Source organism: Adiantum capillus-veneris, chromosome 24 (assembly GCF_014529385.1).
Source record: "Adiantum capillus-veneris isolate H3 chromosome 24, ASM1452938v2, whole genome shotgun sequence".
Classification (NCBI taxonomy): Eukaryota; Viridiplantae; Streptophyta; class Polypodiopsida; order Polypodiales; family Pteridaceae; genus Adiantum; species Adiantum capillus-veneris.
The window spans coordinates 105,722,327-105,733,400 of NC_140954.1; the positions used below are offsets into that span (position 1 = coordinate 105,722,327).

Genomic DNA, 11,074 nt, shown 5'->3' on the forward strand with positions numbered 1-11,074 from the left:
TGGTTATTCTTAGCAACATCTTCTTCGTTGAAAATATCACAATTGTCCCTTAAGTCAATAGCATCCGACACACACTCTTCTAGGGTTGTATGCTTCTTGCTATACAATATAGCATGAAGTTCTTTGTTTAGCAGTCCCTCTAGAAACAATGATACTAGTCTTTCTTCTACACGTATCTCTAGCTCTGGAAATCTTGCAATGTATTGCTTCATTCTAGCTGCACAATCCCTAAGAAAATCTTGCAATGTATTGCTTCATTCTAGCTGCACAATCCCTAACAGACTCATCTTGTTTCTATTTGAAGCTATAGATTTGAGCTACCATATTGTGTTTGATACCCGTTTTGGAACAAGCAGCTACAAATCCTTGAGCTAATGTATTTAAGTCCATGATTGACCTTGGTGGAATGTTTTGGAACCATGTCAATGCTTTTCCTTTTAATGTCATTCCAAACCCCTCGAATTGAGTATGGAAATCAAATATAGTTTTGCTCTTAGCACTTGCTTAAAGCTTGCTAAGGGGTCATATGGATCCCCAAATCCACTATATTTTCTAACCTATTTTTGAAAATCAGCTGGTCTGACACGTCTATTTGGTTCAACTCCCGATCTCCTAGCACTTGGTCTTGTTCCAAATCATTAAAACCAGTCTGTTGGAAATAGTGACTCATATAGCAGTGGGCTGGCTTTAGTGTCACCCGATTTTCTTCATGATGAGGTGGTTTCTGGTTTCTTAACATTACTCTCAAAAGATCTCTCTCGATGTTCATCTCTTGGAATAGTTTCTGGTCCTTGGCTCAATATCCAATCCCTTATGGAGAACCCTTGGTATTTGGTTTGTTCTACCTCCTTAGGAGTCATCATAACAAAGTTATTGTTATAACAATCCCTAAACAGGTAGGTTGGTAGATTTGCTGAACCCTTATCGTTGATTTTGAAGATATAGATGATCTTCATGGGTGTTAGCTGTCCTGACTTGGCATGAGAAGTTCATAGAAGATCTTTGATGTTTCTATCCTCCCAACAATAGACTCCAATCTTAGGATTATCCGTACTAAGCCGTTTGAAAGGCTTCAAGTCAACTTGATCATATCCCTCAAATTCTGAACTCGGTGCTCCTTCTTTTGTTGCCATATCTGGAATTATGGTATTTACTTCTAACCCCCATTTGTCTATCACGTTAGGGTTTTTGACTTGTAGATACTGAGTTCTGTATCTATCCATGTACATTTTTCCTTGTTTGTTTGCCTTGATTTCCTCTTCAAACTCAATACCATGGTCATCAATGCGAATAGCATACTCTTCATTAGGATCCAGGTAAACATGAGCTCCATGGCGATTAGTCTTGTGAAAAGAGAGTATATGATTATAGCGCACTATCGTTCTGGTTTCTGAATGAGTCGAATAGGAAGACATTTCAGATGTTGAATCTGAAAAAGTGTCTGATACTTCTTCAAGGATAGTGTGCAAGGGATTGCCTTGGTTCACACTTTCTTTGGTGGATACTCTACTAGCAGTCTCTCCAAATATGCCTTGATTAGCTAGTACACGACCAGATCTAAGGTTCATATAGATTGTGAAGCCTGGATATATTACTTACCGTCGGATTGACGTTGTCAATTTCTTCTTCTTGACTTGATTGCATCTTCTGTCAAGCTGTGAATTCCTTGTCCGCAACTTGATTCTTGTATCAGTTTTAATCAAGTTAGCTATTCTTTCACAAAGACTGTACAATTCTTGCTAACTATTGTGATTGGTCTATGTGTATCTCTTCAAATTGAGCAAAGTGAGTCAGCTGTTGAGACTTTCAGATTCTTGCAAAAAGTTAAAGGACTAATCTGCAATCTAGAAACTCAGTGAACATGCACCAATTTGGATTCGATTGAACCCAAAATTTCTCGATGGCCTTGTATTATGTTGGTCTAACACTGTACAAGTTCAAAAGTTAAAAATGGTGTCTCTCTGTAGCAGTAGTAAATAATCGTGATTATTTAGTTTTCTCAGTTTTTTGCACTTCTTGGCTTGATTTTCCAAGTGTAAAACTTGTTAAGGTCTCTCAACAAGTTTCACTATGGTTGGACAAAATTTGTTCAAGTTATCAACTATTTCGTGTCCGCAGACTCAATTTTCAAGAATTTGGCTTAAGTCTGACTTTTATGCTCCAAATTTCACCAAAATTGATTTGTGTGGTCTACTTGATATGCTTGACCTAGCTTGTGGTATACTCAAATGTACAAGATTATTAAATTTTGTAGCAGATATAAATAATCGTGATTATTTACTGCAGCTATTTTTTTGCAAGTTTTTGTCCCAATCTTGACAGAGATCTGTTAAGTATCTCAACTTGAGCTCCGTAGCAAAGTTTCATCAAGTTTGGACAATTTTTGTTCAAATGGTCATCAGTTTTGTATCTGCAGACTGACTTTGCAAATTTGGTCACAATTTCCAATCCAATGATCTAAATCTTACCAAATTTGGTTTGTGGCCTTATTATAACATGCTAAAGCTAGTGGTATGCTGACTTGGTCAAAAAAGCTGAAAAATGGGGTAGATGTAAATAATCGTGATTATTTACTTTTGATAAAGTTTTGCATCTTTTTGGTCAACTGAGCATATACACATGTTTATCATATCAAAATAAGCTTATGAATCAAATTTCATTGAGTTTGAACAATTTCTTCTCAATTTACACTCAAGTTCTCAAAAGTTAGTACAAAATTTAGTTTTTACCCAGTTTTTGGTCAGTTTGGTGATCCAAATTCTATGGGCCTTTACAAAAGTTGTTTGTACACATGCATAGAGTTTAGGGTATCAACCTTGGTCAATTTTTAGCTGGAAGTAAATAATCGTGATTATTTACTTTAGGCCCAAAATGAACACTTTTTTGAACTTTTTTACACTAGACAGTCTTTAGCTATTTTAAGCCTCCGAGTCAAGTCTAAACTTAATTTGGCCTAAAATGTCAAGAAAAAGTAAATAAAATGAGTTTTTGAAAACTCTTGAAATTTTTACATCAATGTGTCCTTGAGCTTACCCACTGGTTCAAACAACTTTTAAAGCATACTCTCCAGTCGGATTGAGTGGTTGACAGTCTTCTAATGCTATTTTTAGTCGTAGACCTGAAATTCTGCAACTTCACATAAAAACTCACAATTGATTCTTTTGGAGAGAGCAATGTTCTGAAATCCACCTTGGATTCTACTTACCCTACTCCTAGATTCTACTGCAATGGGGTTGTGGAGAGTGTCTACAAACACTCGTTTTCTTGTTTTTTATGGTTTTTTGAGCTTTGATCTTAAGACTTGTCTCGTCCATCAATCATTTTCAAAATCCTAATCTAATTCCTTAATCCTACAATCCTAAAGACACTCAACAAGTACAATTACTTCCAAGCTACCTCTACACAGCAAAAGACGACACTCTTAAGCTATGCGGTTTTTAAAAAGAAAGTTTTTACTTTAGGAGATCATAGAAGAAGTTAAAGGATAACTTCACAAGACGCTTATGTTTTTCCCTAGTTTAGGTCTCTTCATTCCCCGACAGCAGCGCCAAATGTGGGATGGGTGTCTAACCTCACTCCTATCTTATTGCAGATGTAACGAGAACCATGAGTAGATTGTCACCACATGTGCCTCCTCCTCTCGAGATTCCTATGGAGGAGGAATCTACAGGGAAGAAGAAGGTCCTAGATCCTTTCTTCCACCAGCTCTTGTAACCCTCTTTGAAGTAGAAGGACCTGCATCTCCATTCTCACGTCTGCGCTTCTCTTCCACAATTGCTTCATTGTTATAGCATTTTGCAAGATAGGCATGCATTGATAAAGAGTCCACAGGGTCATCCCAACTTGTTGTATGGCGGATGCAATCACCGCTTCATGTAATACCTGTTTAGTTACCTTCCCTTTTTCGGTTGAGGCTTCTGCATATGGCCACAATCTATGAACCTCCTCAAAATCATCTGGAGTATACTTTAACACTTTCTTTGGAATTAGCTCTATCTTTGCCCCATAGGTAGCAGCCTCCACTACAAAAATAGCATGACTAGTTGCCATATCCTCCACTAACTTCCGCATACCTCCTTTTCCAAAGTTAGTTCCTAATGCCATACCTATCTCCCGCAGATGGATCTTGCCATCCTTAAAAAACACAAGATCTCTTTTTAAGGCATCACTAAAGCTATCACAATCCCTTCTACCATGGTCCGTGCCATTACACCATATGCATCTGTGCACAAATCCTTCTTTGCTTTGGGATTTTTGTCCTGCTTGTCCTTTTTCTTCAAGCCTTGTTAGCTTTAACTTCATTTCTCACATACCCTTAACAAGCTCATCAAGCATTGAAATATCACCTTTTGGACTCACAACAGTAGGCTTTGGTGGAATCTTTGACGTGCTAGGAGGAGAGATAGTACCATTCACCACCATCTTGTCCCTACGACGTTGCCTCTTAGCAAGCAATGAGACTGCGTCTTCAACCTCTTTCCACCCAGCCTTTAGACCCTGTTCTGTATTCTTCTCTTCAAGGAGTAGCTCTAGCTTTTCTTGGAGCTCATGACCTGTAGCTTGAAGGAACAATTCGGTCTTTTCACTATCCAAAGTAGCCCGCTCTGTTCCTGATAGTTGAGCATAGAATCGCTCAAACTCTCTCAACAGTTCGGTGATGGAAAGTTCCTCTTTTGGCTTTGCAACCCATTCCAAGAAGGTCCTTTTTGTAACCCTTTCAGAGTCCTCCATGAAGTATTCCTCCTTTAGGGCTAATTTGAATTGCTCCCAACCTTCTCCATGCTCCTGATTCCCCTTACATGTGGTCTCTAATCTCGGGGACCACAACAAGCTCAAAACTACGAATCATGTCCACCATTGGAACTCGTTGTAGCTCCATCTCCTTTACATAACCACGAAGAAACTTAGTGAAATCTTTCCCTTCAAATTGGTCCATTTTGTTCACAATAGCTTGAAGGGCTTTGGTTGCTGACACCTCCCTTCTTTCTGCAACCCGTTGTTGTTTCATAAACATGGCGAATGCTTGAAACATTTGCATTGTGCCTTGATAAAAATGCATGCCTTGTTGCTCTTGTTGATCCATAGCTTTAATTATTTGTAATTAAACCTTTCAAAACAACTATTTGAACCCCCACCCCAGCTGCTTCGCGTCGGGCTCACCAGAAATGTCAGAAAGTGTGCGGTCTAGCTGGGAAGGTGCAAAATCTATGGCTGTGAGAGTTCGTGATGAGAGTCACAAACACTTTGCGAAAAAGCGTTTGTGGAGAGTAACCGACCCTCTTTCTAAGGGTGACAGAAAATCTAAGAGCGTTCGTGACAGCAAAGTCACAAACCCTCTTTCCTATCGTGCTTGGAAATTGCTTGTTTTTGTAGTCGAGATTATGATGAGAGGATCACCAAATCACATTCAATTTCACTTAGCAAGACCATTTAAAAACACTAATGTTTCAGCCATGAAACCTCAATGTTGTTACAAGCACAATTCTCAATCAAAACCTAAACCTCTTTCATGGTATCATGTAGCCTCAATGGTGCAGCCAGTTTTGGTCGACACAGGGAGAATCCAGCAGAGCAGGTGCCCGGTATTAAGCAGGATAATGGTATCAGACTCTGGCAGGTATCAGATGCATTTTTGAGCAGGTTTCACACTGATGTGTATGTCGGATGTGATACGTAACCGGTCAAACATAGCAGATTAAAGCCCTAAGTGGTGGTGCCATGGGGTATGCAAAATGGATGTTAAAGTTGGTCAAGCTCAATGGCCGTTATTTGGTGACTCGCCAAGTGGGTGCGTATGTTCGAAGGTCACAAGGATTGGGACAAGTTTGTGCTTTATCGAGGACAGGACATGGCTTTGTCTGTGGCAATCGCTGGGACCATTTAGAGGGAGTTATGATTGTTATGTCAAGGTGTGAGTCCGGCCGAAGATCTTGTTTTTTTTGAGGCGAAATTAAAGCCGACGATCGCTGGCGTGTGCAAGGGGGCCAAGCCCAAAAGCTCTTAAGGGTCTTAATATAAAAAAAGCGAATAGCAAGCTGCAGTCAACGAGTAGCGCTATTTGGAAGGTTGATAGGTGGAAGGCCAAATGCATGGAGCAGGGCCAGTTTACATGAAGGAGAGCAGGTGGGCAAGAGGGCCACTTTTGGAAAGACAGGAGGTGGCCCGATATCACAAGTGAAGAGGGGGGCGCGTCCAGTAGAAGGCAGCAAGGGGACGCCAAAGGGCCGCCAGGGTGTTGGGGGATCGATTGCAGAAGAGCAAGAGGCGCTGCAGCCCACGGCTAAGCAGTGAGGACTAAAGGAGCCATCAGTTGGGGTGGCTGAACGTGGGGAGGCCAGTTGATAGAGGGAGCAACCAATAGCGAGGTCGCTATTGGCCTAGCAGAGGAGGAAGACAGGGTCGCCAAAGGGGCACTACGCGGTGGTGGCGGGGTTGCATATGGCAGAGGGGCCGCGGGCCATCTGGAGAAGGGGATAAGGGCAGCCAATGCTTGGGCTCACCAAGGGAGCTCTGCAGAGGAAGGCGCTGCAGGGCAGCGTGATTAAAGGAGGAGTCGGAGGTTGCATGGGACTCGCCAAGGTGACGGGGCGGAAGGGTGGCGTGAGTAGAGCAGCACTGCAGTGTGGAGGTGGCATGGCCGAGAGCCAGGAGAACGAGAGGGCCTGAAGGGGCGGCCATATCACATGGTGCGCCATCTATTGGGACGGTATGTGAAAAGAAAGGAAGGTCGAGAGCAGCCTGTGGGAGCTAAGGTGTATTGTTGTGAGCCACCATAAAGTGAGCCAAGCAATCAAACTAGGATGGTGGTCTGTATGGGGATCCATCATTGTACACCCTCTTTGGAAGTTTTTGTCTACCTTATATTGGTTACATCTGTCCTCGAATTTATCAATCCTTTTTTCAGTGTTATCTATTGGTCTAGTATATGTGTATCTCGGAAGGCGATGGTGTATATGTGCTTTCTATATGGATGTTGATGTGTATAAGTCTGCAAGCTTGAAGATAAATGGGGGTGTGTCAAAGATTGGGTAGGGGTTTTTAGTATCGATTGTTATTGGATTCCCTATTTGTTGCATGGTGCTCTACGGTGTTATAGATGGAGGCTATCTGAACCTACTTTGCAATCGAATCTATCTAGTCAAGGTTGGTCGGGATCGGGCTTGGGCATTAGTTGTTTTGGAGATTGCGTATCATGGTGTGTGTTTGCTAGGGGATAGGGGTGTTGTGAAATCACTGAGCTATATAGAGGCATCGAGTTTATGTGTTGGTGATTTTTCCATTTCTCCCTTTCCATCTTGTGGTGCCCCCACTGAGGACCCACTGATTGCTTCCTGACCGAGTGTTCGTGAGTCAAAATGAAGCCGGAGTTTGGTCCAGTGTTCAAAGGAGATGAAGATGCAGACGACTCGATAGCCGATTTTGAGCTATTTATGTTGACAGTATTGCAGATGCCAGGTGATGAAGCAAAGCTCCAAACTCTATCTTTGGTGCTGCGAGGTAAAGCAAAAGTTTGGTTTGATGGCTTAGAAGATGTGCACAAGCATAATTGGATCGGATTTCGAGAGAAATTTCTACAAAGGTATAGAAAAGTGGTGTCGGCCCCGGAAGCAAATGCAAAGATCAAAGGCTTGCAACAGGACGTAAGTGTCAATTTTGATGCTTTTGTTGATAAATTTGAAGCTTATTGTGGGAATTTGGCGGCTGCTACCCAAGCAACCAATGCGGGATATTGGAAGCTCGAAAGGTTTCTATCATGCTTGCATCCCTATGTTCGTGAGAGAGTCGATTATGAAGATCCAAGCACTTATGATGAAGCCGTCAGAATTGCCAAAGCAAAGAGTCGAAAGATGAAGAAGAAGATGGAGGCAAGATTGTTGCAGTCTATACTTGCTGTAGCAAGTGGACCTAAGCCCAAGCAGTTTGATGAGCATCAAGAGGTAAAAGATCCTTTTGTCGATATGAATGTGATCAAAGCACATGAAGCTAATGCCAAGGTAGAAGAAGTTCCAAACAACCAGGGCTCAAAAGGTGCAGAGAGGTATATTCAGAGTGCCACCCAGTTTGCTTCCTCAAGAGAGCGAGGTCGTAAAAGTTTTTCAAGAAGAGGTGCCAGTTCGAGAGCCAGCAATGAGGAAGGTAGCAGTGGTCCAAGAATTGACAAGTTCAAAATAGGAGTCCGGCAGTTCTCATAGCTTCAGTAGCAGTTTGGATACAGATGCTACATGGGAGATGGAGTCCATGTCTTCTAGGTATGAGACTTGATGTTTTTCATGTAGAAGAAGTGGAGAGCAATGTATGTGAGTTGTCTGCCAGTCATTTGAAGGTCAAAGAGAAATATAGTGTTTCACCTTGTGTGAATCTGCCAGTCAAGCAACCCAATCTTGTGTCTCGTGATGGTGAGTCCCTATTGGAAGAAGAGGTATGGTTTGATTGTGCATCCAGTTTGGTTGAAGAGTAGGTTTTTGAGGATGACTTGCAGGAGCTAGAAGCAGAAGCTGTGGTAGGTCAAAGTGATTTGTCTATGCAGGGGGTGGGGCAACCTTGCCTTGGTGAGCATGTAGAGGGGTACTTTGAAGTTTCGGAGTTGGTGTGTAGCCGTGGAGAGTTAGCTCCGGCAGATGACTCTATGGAAGCTGATACAGATGCAGTCTATGAGAGTGAGGCTCCATGCAAAGAGGAAGGTGCCGCCAACCTTGCAGGTGATGAGGTATTTGAACAGGATAAGGCTTTAGCAGGTCAGGCTCTTAAGTATGAAGAATTGTTTTTGGAGCCAGTTACAGAGGGTTGGGATACAAGTTTGCAAAGTGATCAGGTTTGTTTGTCTATGCAGCAAACAGCTGGAGGAAAATGGCAGGGTTTTTCTATTTTATGTGATGCTATTGATAGCTATGTTATTGGAGGTTGCTTTACAGGTGTTTTTGTGTCAGTGGCAAGGTTTTTTTGCAGAAGAATAGACTATGGGAGGTTCTCTAGCAGGTGACTGGATAGCTGCTTGTGTTATCAATGCTTCAAATGGTCGAAAGTATTCTTATGGTGGACACGAAGACTTATGGATGTAGGGTGACAAAGCCCCAAGTTATGGAGAGCAAGAAGGGTGGCGTGTCTGTTGGCCTAAAAGTGCAAAGGAAGACTGGAATGTACATGCTTTACAGGTGGATGTCCACGGCCAATGTTTTGTTTTTGATCCAGGTGGACTCTACACCATGCTTGGGGAAGCTGTGAGCTTTCCATTTGACCCTGGAGGGTGATGCAGTAGCAGATGCTTTTCTCTCTATATATATCCTATCTATATAGCCACTATCATTTTTCTTATGCAATCTATAGCTCTATGTTATATCATTCTCTCTATATCGACTTATTTTACCTAAATAATACTATGATTGAGCATAAATGCTCAACGAGGGGGTGGGCAATGATGGTGCAACCAGTTTTGGTCGACACAGGGAGAAGCCAGCAGCAGCAGGTGCTCGGTATTAAGCAGGATAATGGTATCAGACTTTAGCAGGCAACTGCATTTTTTAGCAGGTTTCACACTGATGTGTATGTCGGATGTGATACATAACCGGTCAAACATAGCAGATTGAAGCCCAAAGTGGTGGTGCCATGGGGTATGCAAAATGGATGTTAAAGTTGGTCGAGCTCAAAGGCCGTTATTTGGTGACTCGCCAAGCGGGTGTGTATGTTTGAAGGTCACAAGGATCGGGACGAGTTTGTGCTTTATCGAGGACAAGACATGGCTTTGTCTGCGGCAATCAATGGTACCATTTAGAGGGAGTTATGATTTTTATGTCAAAGTGCGAGTCCGGGCGAAGATCTTGTTTTTTTTTTGGCGAATTCAAGCCGACGATCGTTGGCGTGTGCAAGGGGGCCAAGCCCAAAAGCTTTTAAGGCTCTTAATATAAAAAAAAAACGAATAGCAAGCTGCAGTCGACGAGCAGCGCTACTTGGAAGGTCGACAGGTGGATGGCCAAGCGCATGGAGCAGGGCCAGTTTGCATGAAGGAGAGCAGGTGGGCAAGAGGGCCAGTTTTGGCAAGACAGGAGGTGGCCTGATATCACAAGTGAAGAGGGGGACGCAACCAGTAGAAGGCAGTGAGGGCCTGCCAAAGGGCCGCCAGGGTGTTGGGGAATCGATTGCAGAAGAGCAAGAGGGGCTGCACGCCGCGGCTAAGCAGTGAGGACTAGAGTTGGGGTGGCTGAACGTGGGGAGGCCAATTGATAGAGGGAGCGCGACCAATAGCGAGGTCGCTATTGGCCTAGCAGAGGAGGAAGACAGGGTCGCGAGAGGGGCGCCACACGGTGGTGGCGGGGCTGCATATGGCAGAGGGGCCGAGAGCCACCTGGAGAAGGGGATAAGAGCCGCCAATGCTTGGGCTCACCAAGGGAGCTCTGCAGAGGAAGGCGCTGCAGGGCAGCGTGATTAAAGGAGGAGTCGGAGGTTGCATGGGACTCGCCAACGTGACGGGGGCGGAAGGGTGGCGTGAGTAGAGCAGCGCTGCAGTGTGGAGCTGGCATGGTCGAGAGCCAAGAGAACGAGAGGGCCTGAAGGGGCGGCCATATCACATGGTGCGCCATCTATTGGGACGGCATGTGAAAAGAAAGGAAGGTAGAGAGCAGCCTATGGGAGCTAAGGTGTATTGTTGTGAGCCACCAGAAAGTGAGCCAAGCAATCAAACTAGGATGGTGGTCTGTATGGGGATCCATCATTGTACACCCTCTCTCGAATTTTTTGTCTACCTGATATTGGTTACATCTATCCACAAATTTATCAATCATTTTTTTTGTGTTATCTATTGGTCTAGTATATGTGTATCTCAAAAGGAGATGGTGTATATGTGCTTTCTATATGTTATCTATTGGTCTAGTATATGTGTATCTCCGAAGGCGATGGTGTATATGTGCTTTCTATATGGATGTTGATATATATAAGTCTGCAAGCTTGAAGATAAACGGGGGTATGTCAAAGATTGGGTAGGGGTTTTTAGTATCGATTGTTATTGGATTGCCTATTTCTTGCATGGTGCTCTACGGTGTTATAGATGGAGGCTATCTGAACCTACTTTCCAATCGGATCT

General features: G+C 43.2%; 3 protein-coding genes across 3 annotated transcripts; 2 read left to right on the top strand and 1 right to left on the bottom strand.

The window, feature by feature from the left end:
• The first annotated feature begins 7,355 nt into the window (after positions 1 to 7,355).
• Positions 7,356 to 8,192, top strand: LOC147426901 (uncharacterized). The gene has a single exon (XM_086498919.1). The coding sequence runs from the start codon at positions 7,356 to 7,358 to the stop codon at positions 8,190 to 8,192; it is 837 nt and encodes a 278-aa protein (XP_086355045.1).
• Positions 8,193 to 8,507: 315 nt separating this feature from the next.
• Positions 8,508 to 8,988, top strand: LOC147426902 (uncharacterized). Its single transcript, XM_086498921.1, has one exon. It carries the CDS (start codon positions 8,522 to 8,524, stop codon positions 8,978 to 8,980), a length of 459 nt encoding a protein of 152 aa, XP_086355047.1. The 5' UTR covers positions 8,508 to 8,521; the 3' UTR covers positions 8,981 to 8,988.
• Positions 8,989 to 10,247: 1,259 nt separating this feature from the next.
• LOC147426903 (uncharacterized) lies at positions 10,248 to 10,574 on the bottom strand. The gene has a single exon (XM_086498922.1). It carries the CDS (start codon positions 10,572 to 10,574, stop codon positions 10,248 to 10,250), a length of 327 nt encoding a protein of 108 aa, XP_086355048.1.
• Positions 10,575 to 11,074: the final 500 nt, after the last annotated feature.